Source organism: Hippopotamus amphibius, chromosome 7, assembly GCF_030028045.1.
Source record: "Hippopotamus amphibius kiboko isolate mHipAmp2 chromosome 7, mHipAmp2.hap2, whole genome shotgun sequence".
Taxonomy (NCBI): Eukaryota; Metazoa; Chordata; class Mammalia; order Artiodactyla; family Hippopotamidae; genus Hippopotamus; species Hippopotamus amphibius.
Genome location: NC_080192.1, coordinates 128,398,821 through 128,420,094, shown reverse-complemented (window position 1 = coordinate 128,420,094; position 21,274 = coordinate 128,398,821). Strand labels below are relative to the sequence as shown.

The 21,274-nt window shown below is 49.2% G+C and overlaps 1 protein-coding gene across 4 annotated transcripts in view; it reads right to left on the bottom strand.

Annotated features, from left to right (window-relative positions):
* OTOF (otoferlin) overlaps positions 1 to 21,274 on the bottom strand; it is an 89,708-nt gene that overhangs the window by 55,535 nt on the left and 12,899 nt on the right. For all 4 annotated transcript variants that reach the window (XM_057741712.1, XM_057741710.1, XM_057741711.1 and 1 more), the window contains exons 2-3: positions 18,744 to 18,802; positions 4,630 to 4,718 (exon numbers count right to left, since the gene is read on the bottom strand). In XM_057741712.1, the coding sequence (XP_057597695.1) occupies positions 4,630 to 4,718; positions 18,744 to 18,802 (148 nt within the window). The remainder of the gene's footprint in view (positions 1 to 4,629; positions 4,719 to 18,743; positions 18,803 to 21,274) is intronic.

Below are 21,274 nucleotides of genomic sequence, written 5' to 3'. Positions count from 1 at the left end.
CCTGGGTCTCAATTTCATCTTTATAAAAAGAGGAGGGTGGGCGCTTAGCTTCTGTCCTGTGCAGCCCTTCTACAGGAAACGCTAGGCATGAACGTATACACTGGGCTTTTTGCAGCCTCACCTCTTTAGGGTCTAAATCAGTGGTTCTAGACTTCAGCATGAACAGAATCATGGGGAAGGCTTGCTAAGACACGGATGACTGGGACCCACCCACCCACCGTCGTGCTGGCAACTGTTTAACAACGGACTCGGGGAGGAGAAGGGCAGTACTGACTTGCAGCTTTTGCCCATTTCCACGGTGTAAATACCCCCATCAAGGCCAATTTCAAGCTTCCAATGGAAAGTCACTGAACACAAAGTTGGGAGAGATGTGTACCCTCTGCTCTTGGGAGCTGGCCCCACCCCGGGGGGTGTGACTTTACAGGAGCGTGGGGCCCCAGAATGGGTATTGTTGACACGTGTCCAGGTGACGCTGAAGATGGTGGCTGAGGGGCACCCTCTGAGAATCGCTGTTCTAGTACTGCCCCTTGCCAACTGGAACTTCAGGCCCTTTCAGCTCCACTAGGGCCTGTTGAGTGTCTGCTGAGCGCCTGCTGGGTGCACAGGCACAACTTTCCCTAGAGGATGCCCAGATGGCAGAGGAAGGCCCAGGGATCAGTAGAGATGCTGCAGTGTGACAAGACACCCCCAGGGGGCAGGATGGAGCTACTCCCCCGCAAGTGCTCAGAGAAGGCTCTGGCGCCTTCTAGGCTTAACCAAGGTCTCAGACCTTTAGACTTGCGAGGGGCCTAAGAGGAGAGCTTGTCCAGCAATAGCATTCTTTGAAATGGACAATTGATGTGATCTTAGTCTTACGTAAAGAATAAAGAGAAACATTTTTACAAAACTTTACTCTTTGTGCACATCTGGAACATACCATCTAAGCAAAACCAGGGTGCTTGCTGTGAAAACACAACTTCAAAAGAAGTGCCTGCATGCTGCTTCCAACAGAACGCTGCCCCTCAACACCCCCTCCATAGGTGTTTTCTGGGGAAGGAACTAGTGCAGGAAAGAAGCCTCGGCTCTGGCCTGCCTGGTGACCCCAGAGCCCACCTCCCACCCCGACCCAGCTGCCTTTTGAGGGGCTCTGCCTATTGCCTCTGCTCCTCCCGGTGGGTCAGCGTGGAGGGGCTGCCTGGGCGGTGGGCCCTCCGGAGGGCAACCCCCTCTCTGCAGGCTGGGCTGGCCCCCACGGGGTGGCTGGGCAGGCTGAGGGGGGGCAGGATTCCAGGGTAATCAGCTGGCAGGGAGGGGTCTCAGCGCAGTCGGCCCCGCGGACTGACCGCAGCAGAGCTGCAACCAGGCCCCAGGACCTGTCAATAATTCATTGCTTTCCCCTGGGAGCCGGTGTCAGGTGCCCGAGGCCTGGCCAGGCCTCCCCTGCTCTCCTGGCTCCTGAATGATTCAGGAACTGCAGGAGACTGGTGCCTGGGTCAGGCCAGCCCCCCTCGAGGGTCCTGGACAGGCAGAGGGGATCGCACAAGAGCCTCTGGACCCCACACCATGTCCTCATAGGGAAGCCCAAGGCTCACCCAAAAGGGCCTCATTCCAAGTGGATGGAGCGGACCTGGGGTCTCTTGGCCCTGGCTATGAGGACACTTTCTTTCTTCATACCACGTCTCCTCCTCCCCGCAGCCCCTACAGCCGTCGGGGAGGGGCCCGCTTCTAAGCTGCCCTCTGTTTCTAGAACACGTCCCCTTCTCTGTGATGGGTGGTGGTGGATCAGGCCCATAGGTTCTCTCACACCAGCCTCCTTTACCTCAGTTTCCCCAAATACACCAGTCATGTGACTGGGTTCCTGGCCTGCCCTGAGCTCTTCAGAAAAGAAGGACCACTCGGATTCTGTGCCCAGATCCTCCCACCCTGTACGCCCCCTCCTCCTGACCTAAGGGGGCATTTACTCATTCACTCATTCCGCAGAGTAAGGGGGGCCTGCTGGGTGCCGGCCACTGTCCCGAGCAGCCGGTGTGGCTCTGCTGGTTGCTGCACCCAGTGCGACACCCACAGGCTCCCCAGAGGCTCCCCAGAGGCTCAGTGCCCCATCAGAAGGAGCCTGGTGACTGAGCCAGGCCACGGTGGGGACAGAAGGCCTTTTTCTTTGGCTCCAGGAAATAGAGCCCAGACTCCAGGGTGGGAGACTGAGCCCCACCCGACTCCAAGCACCCCACCCTCCCTCTCCAATCCCCTGAGCTGGCCTGTGTCTGGGTGGGCCCTGCGCTGTCCACGAGACCACCACTCCTCCCCACCCCAGCTCTGCAGCCAACAGTGCCCTGGACCTTCTCCAGGCTTCTAAGAAAACGGCAGGACCCTCTGCCATCATGTCCAGGCCTCCCTTTGTGGGGTTTCCTGCCTTCCCTTGGGTGGGGCCAGGGAGGTAAAGGAGACAGAAAGAAGGAGAATCAGAGGAGGGACTCCTCCCTTCTGTCTCTCTCTTGCTGGTGTTTTAGAATAACTTATCGAAGCCTTATATCCCAGCATATTCACTTGCAGTGGCTGATTTCCTAAACAATTTACCAGATATTTCTGATTTGTTTATAGCAGGAGTTTTCATGTTTTCAAGGGTTTCCAGCATCTCAGGGATTGGTCTAGCAGCTTTCATTTAAACGATTTAGCGGTCTCTTCCCCGTCCTTGGTTTCCACCACCAGTGCTCACACAGCCCGGTTTCTGGGAGTTTGAGGATTAGGAAGGGGAGGAAGAAGCCCAGCACCCTAGGCCTCCTCTGTCTACCTGTGTGGCCTCAGCATGCTCTCACAGGCTCAGTTTCTCCATCTGCACAGCGAGTGTTGCCCTGGCTGAGCTCTGAGGCTTCCCGGTGCTCTGCCATCTACTGTAGGTCCTGCCCAGGTGCCTGGAGCCCCTCCTGGCCCTCAGCTTCCGATTCTTCTTCCTCTTCCACATCCTTGTTGTGCATGTTCCTGTTTCTCCTGTCCTCACAGGTCACACGGTCTCTCATCCCAGGGAAGAAAGCCCTGCTTCATCTCAGGAGCCCCTGGTGGGGTGTCTCACCAACCTTCCTTGTGGGTGCCAGAGGCAGCTGCCTGAATGAGGGGAGGTGTCGAGAGGCCTCCCTACTAGCAGGCCTGCAATGCCCACCCCGTACTCAGCTGAGATCTCTGTGGCCCCCAATAAAAGCCACAGAAACCTTGGGGCCCACGTGGTTCAGGCCTTCCTGACCAGAAATCCCATCTATAGCATCACGGTCCACTCTCTGCTAACCCTCCCCCTGCGACAGCTCATAGGTTGGAGAGCTCTCAGATCTTCCAGCAATCTGCTGTCCTCCAGTCCGGTCCTGGTCCTGCTTCTAGGCACACGTCTTTCCTCTTTCACATGGCAGAAAACCCTCTTGGAGGCCAGGCACGGTGCCCTAATCCCTAATCTTTGTATCTCCAATGACTAGCCCAGTGTCTGCCTGGTACAGAGTGTTTCTCAGTGAATGTTTGATAAGTGACTGAAAGGATGGACCAAGGATGGATGGAAGGATGAACATGTCTTCTGTGATTTTCTCCTCCAGGCTCTCATCCCCTTGTCATGAGGCAAGATTTAAAGTCCCTTCCCCCCTGGCAACCACAAGGCAGTGCCTACTCATGTTCTCTCCAAGCAGCATGAGGACAGTAGAACCCTTGCCCCTCGCCTCTCCTGCTCCAGTGGCTCTACTTCTATTAATATTACCTACGGTTAGGTCAGCTTTTCCTTCCTTTGAGGTCTTCTCCCACTGTTGAGTCACACCAAACTCTCAGTGAGTAAAACCCCCATGCCATGTTTGGACATGGTTCACCTATGACCCCCTTAGCTTATATAAGAGCAACTGGTTTTCGAATCCAAGACAGGAACTTGCATATACTATATTTAGCCACCATTCCAGACTGTTCAAATGATTCTGAATTCTGCTTGTCACCCAGAGAGAAGGATGGGAACTACTTTTGCTGAACCCCTGGTAGTGACAGGTGGTAGGCGGGCTCCACTGCAGAATGTAAGCTCCATGAGGGTGGGCGCCCCGTCATCCTCAGCACCTGGTTCAGTGCCTGACACAAAGCAGGCACGTAGGAAACATGGGGACTGAATGTGTGAATGAACATCTATCTCATTTAATTCTCACAGCTTCCCTATGAGGTAAGTACTTGTCCTCTTTACACATGCATGCACTGAACTCAGGGAGGTCATGCAACCTGCCCAGCGTCCCACAGTAGATGACTGAGCTGGGATCTGACAGCAGGCTCCCCTGACTCCTAAACCATTGAACCAAACGGCCTCAGAGCTTCCAGTCTTCCGCTGGTGTGACAAGTCCACTCTCAAGGCTATAGATAGGTGGTCTGTTGGAGGATATTATCACCTTCTCTGATGGGTAACTGTTGCCCAGCATGGTGTAAGGGGAAGGCTTGGGGAAGGGGACCGGAAGCTGTGATGGGGGTGGGGACAGAGAGTGAACTTGGCCGACAATGATTGGGAGGGCTAGGGGACTCTGAGGACAACATGAGGGAGCAGGCTGTGGTGCCGGTCCCCTTTTACACTCGAAGGGGGGGAGGGCCCAAGGAGCAGGGCAGGCCCCCCACCCCTCGGGGCCCCACCCCTCCCGCCCCGCCCACACTTACTTGTTACTGAAGACTTTGCTGTAGTTGAAGATCTGAATCTCAAGCATCTCGCTGCTGTCGATGCTGCTGGCCACCGGCCACCGGAAGGTCTGGGGAGAGAGGCACAGCTGTGGCCTTGGGTGGACGTGACAGGGAGGGGTGTGGGGTGTGGGAGGGGGAGCCCTGGTAAGATGGCCCCTCGCATCAGCCCAGTGCTTCGCAGGGACAAAGCTCACCCCTGGAATCTCATTTAATTCCAACGCCGCCTTGCAGCCTGGCTACTGTTGCCCACTCCTCTTTCAAAGATGGTGCTTGTAAAGGTCCAGGGATCTGCCCAAGGTCATGCGGTCAGTGGAAGAACCTAGAGCCAACCAGGGCTTCTGATTCTCAGCCCAGAGCTCCTTCCCCTGTCTCCCAGCGGCCTCCCAGCGGCCTCCCAGCTCCTGGGGTGCTCCTGTGAGTGGGTGATGCAACCAGGGTGGGGCGGGCTCCAGGGCTCTGGGCTGAGAGCTTGGTTTTTGCTGTATGTGGAGTGAAGCTGTAAGCTTCCACTGCTCTATCAGGATCATTCTGACCAGTTCTAGCTCTGCCTTGAGTGAGAGATCCCTGGTTCCCCCATTCGGGTCAAACCACCCCTCCCGCTGGCAATGCTAACATTTTGGCAGTTCAGTGTCATTAGGGTCAGACCCACAGATGAAGAACAGCCTGTCTCCACTCACCGTTTCCAGATTTACCCTCACCACTTCTATCTTGGCTTCATTATTGAACCAACGATAATGGTGGAAAGGAACTTCAGTGGGATTTTTTTCATGATGCCCTAGAAATGGCAATGAGAACCCAAAACAGAGGCCAAAAGCTACAAAGTACTCCATCCTCTGAAGAGAGCTGCCAACAGGCAGAGCCGGGCACCTCCTTCAGGGCTGCCTCAAAGGCCTGCTACCCCAACCATCACCCATCTTCCTCCTCCTGGGATGTGAAAGAAGACAGGGGAAGGGGACGCTGCAAGGAGTCGTAGCCTAGGCACAGTGCTTGTCTGGCCTCTTCCCGGGAGAAGGGCTCAGAGAGGTTGAGGCACCCCAGGAAGGGGAGGCTGGCATGCAAGCTCCCAGTGACGTCTGCCCAGGCAGTGGACTGGCTGGCCTGTCCCCTGAGCCCCTCGGGAGACGACTCATGCAACACCTGGGGGCAAGGACAGCGGCCATGCAGGAGCCTGGGGTGCCACTGCCCGGTGTGTTGAGTATACGGCTTATGCTTTGTGGGTCAAGTGCATGCTGAGAAGGGAAGTCAGGCTCAAGCCAGCCTGAGGACTTTCTGCCTGTGGCTGCCTGCCCGGGGAGGGGTGCTCCGCTGTGTGGGCTGGAGCCCAGTGTCCTAGGTTGCAAATCCACATCTAGACCCCATCCACATGGTGTCCTATGAGACAGCAGGACTGCTACGCTTCCAGAGGTTTCCAGAGGCTTCCAGAGCTGGTTGGAGCTCATTAGAGAAGCTGCTACACCACCAGGAGGGGCTACATTCACAGCAGAGACCAAGAATCAGGCCATGTCTCCCCACCCCTGCTGGAGTGGAAGAGGAGGCGGAGGGCCCGAAAAGGCGTCCCTGTCCCACTCTGTGTCTTTTTCTTTTTTTTTTTGGCGGCACCGGTGAGGCTTGTGGGATCTTGGTTCCCCGACCAGGGATCGAACCCCGGGGCCTTGGCAGTGAAAGCGCAGAGTCTTAACCACTGGAGCACCAGGGAACTCCCCAACTCTGTGTCTTGAGCCACAAGCATGAGAGAAAAGAGAAAACCAGGTGGAAACAGGGTGCCAGGGTGTAGCAGTAAATGCTTCCGGACTGGACTTTGAATAACTGAAAATGACCAGAAAGCTCTGGGGTCTGCCCAAGATGCCGCTGAGAGATGCTATCAAGGGGGATGTAGCAGAGCAGGTGGAAGGCAGTGATTTTTTGATGCTAAGTTTCACGTTTATACCCCCCCCCCCCAATTTCAGAAGGCACAATAGGCTAGTGATAAATGACAACAACAGTAATAGTAATAATAGCTGCCATTTGAGGAGAGCTTTTCATCCTGTGGGTCAGGATGCTTTAGACGCAGTCATCTATTTAGTCTTTACGACCACCTAGGAGGCTGCTACTATGTTCTCCATTCTATAGACAGAGGAACTAGGGCTCAGGGTAGTAACAGGACGCTGTTGCTAGTGGTCCAGCAGGTGCTGGGGAGGCTTCCGGGGGCCCTCCCTGCGAGCGTGCCGCTTCAGAACTGTTCTTCATTCTCCACTGGGGACGCAGGGGCTGGGGGGCACCGGGCCAGCCTGGTAGGTCACGGCCCCGTGTGGGCGGGGCCTGTCATGGCCTTTATATCCCCTCTCTCCTGGGCTGGCCAAGGCCCAGGGAGGCCCCTGACACCCTCATGGTCAGCTAGAGTGGGCAGGAGAGGGCGGAAGGAGCAGAGGAGGAAGGAGGGCCTGGGATGGGGAGGGAGAGGGCTCTGAGAGGGGCGTGGGGAGGATTTTGGAGGCCTTGGACACAGAAGGAAGGAGAGGGGGAGGGGAGCCAGGGAGACAGCCTGGCTGCCTGCAGGCCCCATTAAGCTGCTCTGTTCCTGCCATCTGGAGGCCTCCAGCTCAGCGAGGGCTTGGTTTTCTTTTTAATGAAGTTGCTGTTATTGGGCTGCAGGGAAATAAACCTGCGCATGAAGGCCTAACTCATTAGCCACGGTGCAGAGGGAAGAGGGCCTGGGGGGCACCAAGATTTTTGTTTTCTTAGAATGGAGGGGGAAGGGGTGTTTGAGCCGTCTGAGTGTCTATGCATGGGATCTTGGCACTTGAAGGAGGGAAGGATTAGGAGAAAAAGGAGCTGTGGAAATGGCACCATGAGAGGAAGGTTGTTGTTGAAGAGTGACATAATTAGGGGAACAGAAAGGAACCGGGCAACAGGAAGTCATTTTGAGGAAAAGGGGCCCAGAGAGGGAAGTGGCTTGTGGCCTCCTGCCCATGGCCAGGCGCTGACTTGCCAAGTGGTTGGGGTGCCGTTTACTGGGTCACCAGGGCTGACAGGATATGAAGGCCACCGTCGTGGACCAGTTTGCTGAGCAGAGAGGAGGGGAGTCAGAGAGGGTTGGGAGGGGTGCCTGGGGGAGCCCTGACTGGAAATGAGACTCCAGAGGAAGCCCACCCAAGGGCACCCTTTCAGGAGTTTTTCAGCTGGGGGAACACATTTAGCGTTTCCAGGAAGCCGTCTCAGCTGAGCCCAGCCAACTCACAGAAGCATGAGAAACACTAACATGTTGAGAATTCAAGTCACTGAGCTTTGGAGTGGTTTGTTATGCAGCCTAGATGACTGTGACAGTCCCCTGTGCTGTGCGTGCCTCTCTCTAGCTGTCAGCCTCATGTCAGGGAGGGCTGAAATCGGTGGCAGAGCTGGCTCCAGGCACAGGCCTTGCCCCCCCCAACACCAGCCACCTCCCTTCCCGCTGTCCCCAGAACTCCTGGGATAGCCTGCCTGTCCCACTCAGCAGTTCAGAGCCTGAGCAGAGCCGACAGGCCCAGCCTTGTCTCATTCACTGGGGTCTCCCTGCACCCAGCAGGGGCCTGCCACATGGTAGGCACTCAACAAATAGGCCTCACATGGCCACCTGGACTGCAGTGCTGCTCCCTGTTGGCCTGATGGTGTGGTCAGGATAGTTCCCCTCTCCCACACCACCCCCACCCCCTCCCCCCCCCACCCCCCCATAAAGTGAGGGTGACGTCACAGCACTGCTTCTCAGGGTTACTGTGAGGCTGGTGAAGCACTAGCACAGAACCTTGTGAAAGGTAAGCGCCTGATCAACGTGGTGGTTTATTCCAGTGATTCTTACTGCATTGTTTTTAGTTCCAGGAGCCAGGGCAAGGTCTGGCATCCTTGGGGATGGACGCTGCAGGGACTGCGGGGGTTGCTGAGGACAGAGAGCCTCTCTCCAGCCTGAGGCTGCACCAGCGTGATTCTCTTCCTGCAGCCACAGCAGCTGAGGGCTGTGCCTTCTACTTCTGGAGACCCCTGGAATCAGTGGCCTAGCGACGGGACCAAGGGAGCCTGCACATCAGCTAAGATGCCACCCCGTGTCAGCCTCCACACACTCCGGGGCACTCAGTAGCAGCTGAGCCAAACATTGCTACTCAAGTTGTCATGAGCCAGCAAGCCCCAGGCAGGGGCAAGTGTTTGCTGAGCCCCTTCTATGTTTGCTGAGCACCTCCTGTATGGCGGGCTCTGTGTTGGGGATGCAGGGGTGTCTCTCCTGGGTAGTTCTGAAGACAGACACAGGTTGAAATTGCAGAAGTGAGGTGGCAAGCATTAGAGGCAGGGGGAAGAAAGAGGACCTCTGTCTGAATGGGGTCTCAGGAGCCCCGGGAGTGTGGCGCTGTGACCCAGTTCACCAGCTCTAGGCTTGGCCGTGACCTGGCAGCTTCTGGCCAGGGCAGTGGAGTTCTGCATCCTATCAGCCCCAGCAATCTAGGACTCCACGGAAAGGTTTCCCTGATGCAGGCTAGAGTATGACCTGGGTTATCCTGGGCCTCATCAGCTGGGTTTGAAACCACCCTAAATCAGCCAGACAATGTCTTTAAAGGGACAGTCCTCTAGATTTAGCAGGGCAGGGGGGAAATCTTAGGATGTGTTGCAAAGCTTTAGGGTGCAATGGAAAGAGACTGTCTGGGGAGGTTAAAGAGCCAAGACTCAAGTCGGGTTTATTCTTTTGTTCATTTTTTCTCTCAGCAATATTCCCTGAGCCCTGTGCTGGGTGCCAGGCCAGTCGTGAACCAGACAGGCATGTTCCTGACCCACGTTGTTCACAGCCCATGTCTTGCAGGTACAAGTAAAGTGGGAAGATGAGATCAGGTCCCTGTGACCCTCCAGCACCCAGGCTGATGACCTCTCCCTCCTCTGGGCTCACAAGGCCCAGAGTCCATCTTTTCTATTCTGGGTCCACCTCTCCACTGGACTGAGCCCCTTGAGGGCAGGACTGAACCTTGTCTACTTTGCAAGTCTGGGATTAGACCCGGGTTCAAATCCTGATGTGCTCCTCATTGCCTGGGGTGATGCCCACCCAGTGCATGGCAGGAAGTTATGAGGCTTGTGTAAGCTCTCAGCCTGTCCTGCCGTGAACCAAGTGCTCAGTACATTGCATCTGCTCTTATTCCTACAAGTGCTATCGTTATTCTGGCCTCTCCTGGGGGGTGTGGTCCACAGAGAGCCTGGTTAAGGCCAAACCAAACTGACTTGAAGAAGGCTGAGTGTGGCTATTCCCCTCCCCACCCCTGCCCTCCGACCAGGGGCCTCTGCTGGTTGCCGGCCAGGCACAAAGGCTGTCTCTCTCTGTCTCTGTCCCTCTCTAGCTTCTCCATAGTTGTAGGTTAAATGCAGGATCTCAGGTTCCAGCCTCTGGGAAAGGAGACACCCGGTCCAGGCTCTGTTTCCACCTTTGTTGTACAGAGCATTGTCTTTCTGCCATGCCCCCCGCCCCACCCCCCCACCAACTCAGGTTCCCTGGCCCCACCTGCGGCAGCCCCTCTCATCCTTGTCTGAGTATAGGAGGGAGAGAGATTTGTTTTCATGTCTTTTATTTCATTTTCAGCCATGCAATATTTCTGTAAGGCAGACAGAACAAGAAGTCCGATCCCATTTTCCAGAAGGGGACCTGAGGCCCGGAGGGGTTGAGTGGCCAGCCCAAGGCCATGGAGCCTATTAACACCTCAGCAAGGACGGTAGCCCAGGTCCTGTGACTCCCAGGCCAACCTCACTGAGCTGGTTCCCAAAGGCCCTGGGCACAGTAAAGGTGAGACAAGAGACTTTCTGGGAAGCCAAGAGGTCTTTGGAGGTTTTGCAAGGGGCAGCTGAGGTTTCTTTTCCAAGCTTGTTCTGAAACCACTGACAAGCTGGTTCTTTCAGGAGGCAGCCAGGAAAGTTTAGCACTTGTCCACCCCAGGCTGGGGAGACGGGCATACGTCTGGGTGCCTTCCAGGCTGTCTTCGGAGAGACCCCTGGGCCCTTCCTGAGCAGGAGGTGGGACGGTTGCCCCCTCTGCCTTGTGGGGTGTGCCTTGCTGACCAGTGGCAGCCAGGCTGCAAGCTGTTTCTTAGAAGGAGAAATGGAGGCGGGGTGTGGAGAGACGCCCGCCAGGCCTCGTAGGGGTGCTGGGCGTCAGGCCAAGCGGCTTTCTACTGCTGCAGCCAGAGGGCCTTGGTATCTAAGCGTGGACTTAGAACCCTGGCTTTGCCACCTACAGCTGTCACCTGGGGAAGGATGCGTCGTCTCTGAACCCGAGTTTCATCACATCTAGGTTGCTGTGGAGACTGGATGGAAGCGGCCTTGCTCAGGACACAGCATGGTGCTGCTGTGGGAAATTGCCGCCATGATCTTCCCATGGGGCTGCCCAGCAGGGAAGTGATGGGCAAGCCCTGTTGCATGGGGGGTGCCTGAGCACGACAGGTCACGTAGCACCCTTGCCCCGTTCCGTCAAGTGCCAGTGGGTTCTCTGTTGTGACAACCAGCAACTTCCCTGCCTGCCTATGGGTGGGTATTAATTTCCCCGAGTGAGAACCACTTCTCCCCATCTCACAGCTGCTCTCTGATCCTGGCACATGTTTTGCTCACAACTCCCTGGCTTCCACCCCTTTGTGGTCTCTCCGCACGGACCCGGAGGCTCCCCATGCCCAAGTTCCTGCAGGGACCTGCATGTGCTGTTGCACCTGCCTCTCCCTCTGGGGCACCTCCACATGGACCTGGCACACATCAGGCGCTCAGAACATGGTCCCATGCTTGGGGCGGCAGGACTGATTCTCCCCCTGCCCCATGATGGGCCGTACCGGGAAGAGGAAGGACACGGTGATTAACTTGGAATGTCATGTATACCCATGGCTCAGGTGTCCCAGGGTGCAGTTAATGGAAAAGAGTGACGGTGCCCTTAGAAGGGGCATCAGGTTGCTCACGGGCTGGAGGCCTGGGTGGACATGTCCCCTGGGAGACCTGGTGAGAAGGAGGGAGTTGGATGCTGTGCCCGGCTGACTGGGGGCAGAGGCCCAGGGAGGCGGGGCTGAGAGACTGAGCCAGGCTGTCTGCACCCTCACCTAACCAGGTGCTCCAGCTCGGGGCCCTGCCTGAGGAGGTGGTGGGGAGGGGAACAGGCAGGCTGTGCGGTGGGGCTTGTCTGAGGCCATAGGAACTACAGAAGCAAGAGGGAAATTCGGATTCTAGGAAGTAACAAACAAACATATAAGCAGATGTGAGAAACCCAGGGAGACCAAAGGCTGAGTGAGCTGATGTATGAGTTGGGGAGGATGGTGGCTGCTCAGCTTGTGGGGGAGGGGTGAGTGGAAGCAGCAATGGGAAAGCAGATTGGAGCAAATCTTTTTAAGTTCTGCCCTTCTCACTACCAGGCCTTACCTTGGGGCAATGGTTGCCTGCTCCTTTACTGATAAACTTGTGACAAAAACCCTAGCGGGATGAGGTTTAATGAAAATAGATGTCGATAGACCAGCTGCCTCATACTTTCTCTCACTGAACCCCAGAATTAGTTTGTTAAAAATTTTGACTGCCTTCTGTCAATCATGTCTCTCCCTTAAGGCTTAGAGATGAGACCCTGACTCTGTTTCTGTGGTGACTGGGCCCCCTGGTGCTCATGTCTGCCCTCCAGCCCCTAGAGGCTGACACAGAAGCCTCTGATGGTTGCTCAGAACTCATCACCAGACAGAGTAGCTGATACCAGGGGAGCTCAAACATGGCAAAGCAAAGAGACTGGGAGAGTATCTCTCCTATAAAAAAAAAAAAAAAAAAGACAGCACACTGAACTGTATACACCAACTGGAGCAGGATCATTAGAACAAATGGACCATAAAAATATGTGTCAGCAACATGAAAAAGTTCAAGGAATCATAAGAAAAAAGGACAAATTAGTAAATTGGAGGATCAAGTTAAAGAACTTCCTCAGAAGACGGCAGGAAAGGAATAATCAACAAAACCCAGAAAAGCTAAGAAATGGCAGCTAGAAGTAGTACTGACATCTGATCATAGGAGTTGGAGAGGCAAGAACAATATAAAAACTGAATGTTTGAAAAAAAAATTTGGAGATAGAATTTTCCATAATAAATGAAAGATGAAAGGCCTTAGATTTGAAGGAGCTCACAAAATAGTGCAAAACAGGAAAGATCAGGAAACCCACAATTAGACACGTTACGATAAAATTTAAGGATATCAAAGATAAATGAATTATACTTTATTTTCCAGAGAGAAAGAAAAGATCTCTCACCAAAGGACAAGAATCAGATGGTCATTGGACTTCTCACTAGTAGCAGGGAGTGATATTTTTGAAGTTGTGAAAGAAAGAACTTCGAGCTTAGAATTTTATATCTAGTAAAACTCTCATTCAGATTTGAAGAAATAAGAAATACATTCTCAGATTGACAAAGCTTTTGAAGGTTTGCTACATAAAGATTCAAATTAAAAATGCTTTTGGAGGAGGTACTCAAATAAGAAGAAAAACAATTCCAAGAGATGCTTCAAGAGATATGAGAAGTAAAGGTGATCAAGTATCTTGGTTAAGGCTATTGTCTTCAACAAGAACAAAGAAGGCTAGGACAAACAAAGGAAAAAGAGAACAAGCATTTATAAGAACCTAGAATTAAAATTCTAATCTAGACAATATCAGCATGAGGATGTGGGCTGAGGTGGGGAAATCAAAGAGGCATGAAAGAGTATTAAGGTACTTATGTTAGGAGAAATTATAATTACTTATTTGTTTTAAGTTCTCAATAGAAGTACATAAACATGAGTATGGATGGCTGACTACCTCGAAAACAAAAACAGAATGTACAGTTTTTCAACTAACAGAAGAAACTCTAACCAATTGAAAGCTGGAAAATAGGAAGAAAAGAGAAAAAGACAGAAAGTGCAGTAAATGGAAAATGTAAAATAAGATGGTGGTAGAAATAAGCCTTATAATAATAGCAATTACAGTAGAGGTAAACAGGTAAAACCAATCAATTAAAACAGGAAGACTCTCATATTGGATAAGAAAACAAGATCTAATAATACATGCTCCAAGAAAATATGTTTGATTTTAAAAACACAGAATTATTGAAAATAAGAAAAAGAAAAAAGATATACCAAGAGATTAAAAGGATTGAAACAGATACACCAGGCAAACAAACCAAAATTGTCTGAGATAGCAATCTTAATATCTGACAAAATGGAAATTAATGCAAAAACATAAGCAACAAAGAAGAATATTAAGTAGGGGTAGAAGGAAAAATAAACAAGATGATATAGGTATGATGAACATATAGGCAACTAGTAACAGTTTCAAAACACATCAAGCTGTGGCACATATATACAATGGAATATTACTCAGCCATAAAAAGGAATGAAGTGGAGCTATATGTAATGAGGTGAATATACCTAGAGTCTATCATACAGAGTGAAGTAAGCCAGAAAGAGAAAAACAAATACTGTATGCTAACTCATATATACGAAATCTAAAAAAAAATTGGTACTGATGAACCCAGTGACAGGGCAAGAGTAAGGATGCAGATGCAGAGAATGGACTGGAGGACACAGGGTTGGGGGAGCGGGGGGCAAAGGGGAAGCTAGGAGGAAGTGAGACATATATACACTACCAACTGTAAAATAGATAGCTAGTGGGAAGTTCTGTATAACAAAGGGAGATCAACTTGATGATGGGTGATGCCTTAGAGGGCCAGGACAGGGAGGGTGGGAGGGAGTCACGGGAGGGAGGGGATATGGGGATATATGTATAAATACAGCTGATTCACTTTGCTGTACCTCAAAAGCTGGTACAAAAGTGTAAAACAATTATATTCCAATAAAAAGCTTAAAAACAAACAAACAAATAAACGAAAAACATCAAGCAACAACTGACAGAACTGCAGGGAGAAATATATAAATCAGCAATTGTAGCAGTAGATGTTATTACCATTATTATTGAAACTGATAGATCAAGCAGAGGAAAATAAACGGAACATTTGAAGAACTGAATAATATAAATAACAAGCTTGAGTTTATATAATCTAAGCTCAAGCTTATATTGAGCTACAGATAGAACCCCACACTGAACAAATTCCTTTTCAGCAGAGAAAGCATTTATGACCATGAATTAGGCCATAAGAGAAGCCTCAGTAAATTCCAAAGGATCAATAACATACAGATTCTGTTCTTTGATCATAAAGATCTAGTTTCAATAAAACTAGAAATAAATAAAATAAGGAGGTATAATTTCATGTATATATTTGGAAGCTAAATAATATGTTATTGTATAACTCTTGGGTTTAAAAGAAAATCATAAAGAATGTAAGGAATGTTTAAAACTGAACAATGAAAATATTATATATAAATGTTTGTAGGATACAATTAAAACTGTATATAGAGCAAAATTTCTAGCTTCAAATACATTTACTAAGAAATAAGAAAAGTTAAAAATAACAGGCTTAGCACTCAAGAAGTTAGGAAAAGAGCCACAAACAGAAGTGAAATAATTAAGAAAAGGGCAGAAATCAATGAAATGGAGAAAAACAATAGGGAAGATTAATGAAGACAAAAGCTGGTTCTTTACAAAGATTAATAAGATAAACAAATCTTTAGCAAGACTGACCAAGAAAAACAGAGAGAAGATACAAATAAATGAAATATGGAATAAAAAGGGGGAAATAACCATAAGCATAAAAAAGATTTTAAAACAATTTTAAAACATTATGAGCAAATGTGTGCTAATAAATTTGAAAACCTAGATGAAATGTAAAAATGCCTAGAAAAGCATAAAAATCCAAAATTGGTTCAAGAAGAAAAGGGAGTCAAAGAACACCACTCCCCAAGATGTCCAGACTTAAATGTTTTTACTTTCAATTCTTCCAAAATGTCAAGGAAGAGTAAATTTCTATCTTATGTGTGTTGTTCCAGAAAATTTTATGAACATAGCTGCAAACATCCTAAATAAAAACATTTGCTAATTGAATCTACCCATGAATAAAAATAATAAATTATGAAATATACTAAAGGAATAGATTATGATTGTCTCAGTGCAGAAAAATTGTTTGATAAAGTTCAACAAGCTTTATAATAAAATCTCTTAGTAAACTAGTAAACAAAGTTAAATAGTAAAATCCTATTCCAACAATTACATTTGATGACAAACTTTAGGTGCATTTATTCTCTTTAATATGGAGAACATGGAAGGGATGCCCACCATCACCATTACTGTTTAACATAGAACTAGAGATCACGGCCAATACTATATGGAAAGATAATGAAGTAAAGAGGTAGGATTGGAAAGGAAGAGATAAAACACTTCTTTTTGTAGATAATATTATCATATACATAAAAACAGAATCAATAGATAAACTATTACAATGAATAAGAGAGTTCAGCAAGTTTGCCAGATAAAAGATGGACTTATAAAGGAAAGAAAAGCATTTATCTATGCCAGCAATAATCAACTAAAAAATGTAATAAGATACCATTCATGATAACAACAAAACCATAAAGTATCTAGGAAATAATCAAGAATACATAAGATTTTTATGTAGAAAACTTTGAAATCCTCATAAAGGACGGAATAGGTGATTTAATATTATAAAAAATGACATCTTCCTTAGTTAATTTTTTTTTATTTTATTTTTTAAATTTTTTTGGGGGGGTACACCAAGTTCAATCATCTGTTTTTATACACATATCCTTGTATTCCCTCCCTTCCTTGACTCCCCCCACCTCAAGTCCCCCCCACCCTCCCCGCCCCAGTCCTCTAAGGCATCTCCCATCCTTGAGTTGGACTCCCTTTGTTATACAACAACTTCCCACTGACTATCTATTTTACAGTTGGTAGTATATATATGTCTGTGCTACTCTCTCGCTTCATCTCAGTTTCCCCTTCACCCCTTAGTTAATTTTTAAATTCGATGAAATTCAATCAAAATTCCATTTGGTTTTTGGAAGGACTTAATAAACTTACTTTAAAATTTATCTGGGGGCTTCCTAGGTGGCACAGTGGTTGAGAATCCACCTGCCAGTGCAGGGGACACGGGTTTGATCCCTGCTTCAGGAAGATCCCACATACTGTGGAGCAACTAAGCCCGTGCACCACAACTACTGAGCCTGTGCTTTAGAGCCCGTGAGCCACAACTATTGAGCCCATGTGCTGCAACTACTGAAGCCCACGTGCCTAGAGCCCATGCTCCACAACAAGAGAAGCCACAGCAATGAGGAGCCCGCGCACCACAATGAAGAGTAGCCCCCACTCACCTCAACTAAAAAGAAAACCCACGCACAGCAAAAAAGACCCAACACAGCCAATTAAATAAATAAATAAACAACAACAACAAAAATTTATCTGGAAGAATAAAGATCCACAAATAGGTCAACTTTAAAAAAGAAGAGTAAAGAACTTGCCTCACCAGATATTAAGACACTAAAAAAAAAAAGATATATTAACACAGTGTGGTAAAGCTCAAGAACATACAGACAGACTAAAGGAATAGAAATCTCAGACATAGGCTTTAACATACAATAGACAGAAGATGATTGCTTGCTTTGCAACTGATGTTAGGAAAAGTTGCTCCTTATATAGAGAAAAATAAAACTGGACCCCTATCTAAAACCACATACAAGGTAAAAGAAACAACTGTAAAATCAGAAAATGCAGGAAAATGTATTTTTAACTGAGAAGAGTATATAGACTTAAACAAAACTTGGAAACATGCCAGGATTAAGAAAATCTAGTCAATGAGGGGCACCAGGGACAAAGTTAATAGATAAATGGTAAACCGGGAGAGGGTATTTCAATATCTAAAACCAACAAGGAGTAAGGGTATCCAGAACATACAAAGAACTCTTGCAAATCAATGAGAAAAAGACAGCTATAACAATAGACAAAAAGGGCCAAGAATATGGACAGGCAATTTACAGAAGAGGAACCTTTATATGCATCTTTAAAACAACAATGAGATATCACCGTTAGCCTCCTGAAAATCAGAAAGCTGAATAACACCAGGTGTACATGAGGATGTAGGAGACAGGCACTGCTAGTGAAGTGTCAACCATGACAGTCCTGGGTCAAATTAAGTGTAGGCATAGCCTATGAGCTAGCAATTCCTGGCCCTGGTGTATATGCCAGAGGAATACTTATAGAAGTCCAAAGGGAGGGCATATGCATATCCACAGCATCTCTGGTGGTGGGGAGCTGGAGGCAAGCTGGGAGGTCCTCATGGAGTGGGGTGGGTGGGTGCACAAGCGAAATGGGTAGGGTGACCAACTCAACCAGGTTTGACCAAGACTTTTTCACTTTTAGTGCTGAAAATCTGTGTCCCAGGAACCCCCTAAGTCCCAGGTAAGTCCCTGATGTGTTCTGGTTGTGTCCCATGGAGTACTGTAGAAACAACAGATTAGCATAGCAAGATGGATGGAATTTTAAAATGGTGCTCACTGAAACAAAATGAAATATTTAACATGACACCATGTAAGTAAACATAAATTATATGCTCAGGAGACGTCAATACCAGCGTTGTAAGAACACACAGGAAATCAAAAGTTATGCACATTAAACACATTAGAATGGTTGTCTTTGGAGGGAAAGAATGCAGAGAGGAAAGAGAATGCCTGCGTCCATCCATCCACACCTACCCCCCGAAGAACAAGAGGGACCTTGTAGGGCCCAATGAGATAATGTGCCATAAATGGAGGCAAATGATTTTCTCAACCCTCTGAGGCTGAGGTTCAAAAGAACAGAAAAGCTTCCTGGGGAGACACAGTGGGAGATGTAGCCCACTAGCTCCTGGAGAGGAAGGGGTGAGGTCTGTGTGAGACCGTATTTGTTGGAAGGTATGTTAGCCTGGCCCTCCATGTGCCCAGTGAACACAGAAGGGAAGCCCTTCTAAGCCTGTTGGACGGACCCAGCTGGCCCTTCTCTGTGCCAGTCGCTCTGCACAGGCCTCTCCCGTACAGAGGTCCCTGAGAGGGGTCTGGGTGGAGGGACAGGAAGGCTCCTCCACAGCTCCCACCACCGCCTCCTCCCAGGAAGCAAGGAGCTCCCTCCCAGGAGGCAGGGAGTGCTGGTTCCCTTCTGTGGCTGGGGCTGGGGCTTGTGCTGCCCAAGGGCATCCTACCTCGTCGAAGTCAGCCACATCCTCACAGTTCTCCAGGACCCGGGAGTAGAAGGATTGCCCTGGTGGGGAAAAGAGGAAGTTATAGTCAGACCTCCCTGGACAACGAGCTGTTTATTTAAAAACTCCCAACTCAATTCTTTTATATGTGAATGGACAGAGATCTCAAATCATCCAAAGTGGTTATCTGCGGGCAGAGGGAGTGAGAAGTTACTGAGAGCAGCATGCTTTGATTTTTTTATTGTATATACTTGTTTGACATTTTTCAATGACCATGCTTCACTTTTGTAATTGAAAGAAGAGTGCTTTTAAATCCCCACCAACCTAAACCAGGGGACCGTTTCACTGAGGGGCTACCTCCAGACTGAACTCAGTCCTATTCTGAGGGTTAGTTTGGGTTGCCCCTGGTGGGCAGGCTGGGGACCCAGGAGAGTGGTGAGGGAGCACACGTTGCTCTTCACCCCTGGAAACACTGGGAGAACCGGCAGGACCAGTGCCTGGCCAGGGAGGCGTTAGAGTGAGTCCCCTGTGATCCTCCTTGGTGATGGGACTCCATCCCCCTGGGAACCACTTCTGTCCTTTGGCCTTGGTGGCCCCACCTGTATAATAAGAGGGTTGGTGCAGGAATCTCCAGGGCTTGCCTGAGTTTTAGAATTTAGAAGCAAGTCCTAGCTCAGTAGGAAGCTGACAAAGAGGCAGCCAGGGATTTGGTGCAGAGTCAGGTAGATGGTCTGAGGAAGGGTGCGTGCGTGCGTGCGTGCGTGTGTGTGTGTGTGTGTGTGTGTGTGTGTATTTAGAGGGTGGGGGCACATGGGGAGGGGTTGCATCCAAGATAATGAGAAAGAAGCTATAAAGCAAAAGCTACACACACAGAAAATAGATGTGGAATAGACAGATGGGAAAGAAAGATTCTTTAGCGTAGCCAGGGACAAGACAAAACAAAACAAAACCCTGAAAAGAAAAATCTTAATGACAAACCTCAAGGCAGCCAGGGGAGGAGAGGGACGCATGAGGGATGCTGCCTGAGCCTCATTTAATTTTTCCCATGGGCAACATGCAATACAAACTGAGCATCAGGTGAGCATATCTGTGCACTGGGGCTTCCCCAAGGACCTGGCTGCTCTGAATAAGCAAAGGCCTTTCCATCCTGGGAGATGGTAATGAGCCTGGCTATGGCTGTGTTCAAGGGTTTCCTGGAGAGAAACCGAGGAACCCAGCCAGAGGGGAGGGAGGGAGGGACAGGCCAAGACGGCACCACAGGGTTCAAATGTGCATGAAGCCACTGGGGCGCAAACCTTCCCCTGCCTGTGTATTTCCTGCAGGCTTGTTGGAAAAGACGTAAAATACCGTAAAATCAGCCATTGCAGAGTTTATACACGGGGCTCTGTTTCGAAAAGCAGTAAAACCTCATTGCCTCAGACCCCGGGGATTTCAATGTGGCGAATATTGTCAAACAGGGTGAGCTAAATTTTACCTCTAGATATTAAAAAAAAAGGTTTGCTGGGGAAAAAAAATCAAATCAATGGTATAGAACAGTGGAAAGGACAGCTTATTAAGAAAACAGACTGTCCTTAAGCATTTTTGGAAAGCCTCTTTTTAGAAGGATTTGTACAAACAGTGGCAGGGATCATTCCAGTGGTCCTTTTCTATTCATTAGGGCAGAGCCAGGGGGCCTCTGTCATCTCTTCCGAATTATCGGGGGGATTACTCACCCCATCTCTCATTTCATGTTCATTTCCACTTAACATCTGCTCTGCTCAATACTAGTCTTGTTGACATTTCAGCTCCATTTTAACTGACTTTCAGACAAAGCCATTTAACATCCCAATATCCAATCACCTTTGTTGCCACTGAGATTGAGAACAGGGCTTGAAAGAAAGGAAAAAGCCTGTTCCCTGCAGTGGAGAGGCTTTGGTGGATACGGTGAGCAGGAGATTAAATGGGGAAAATTGAACAGCATCCTTCGTTCCTTCGGATGGGATAGCTGAGTTCTTTGGTTTGAAATAAAATCCTCCTTGAGTCAATAAATGAAGTTTGGGTAGCAGACTCTGTGCTCACACTGTAATAAGTGTCATGACATCAGATATATCCAAATGGAGGGGCCCAGGAGTCCAAAGGTTAATCGAAGCAAGTTGTATGTCATTTGCCATTTTAAAACATCCACACTGCTACTCCTGTCCTAAATGAGGTTCTTGTCTCATAATGCAGGATGGAGTGCTAGCTTTCATGGGATGTGACTTAAGGGTGTAAAATGTCCCATCTGCGCCAAAGAGCTCTCTTCCAGACGATTTACCTTGCTAGAGCCAGACTTTGAGAACAGGCAGGCGTGTAGGGACTGGGCTGTGAGCGGGTGTGCGTTCATTCATTCCCACACATAAGAGGCCATTTGACCACGGAGGAGGGTGGGCCAGGGGTTGTTCAAAGATAATTAGAATCGGGATGCTGCCTGAAGAATCTTATCACAATCCAGAAAGGGGATAGGTCAGGCATGTAAAAGGCTACTATATAAGGCAAAATTTGATTGCTGGCATGCA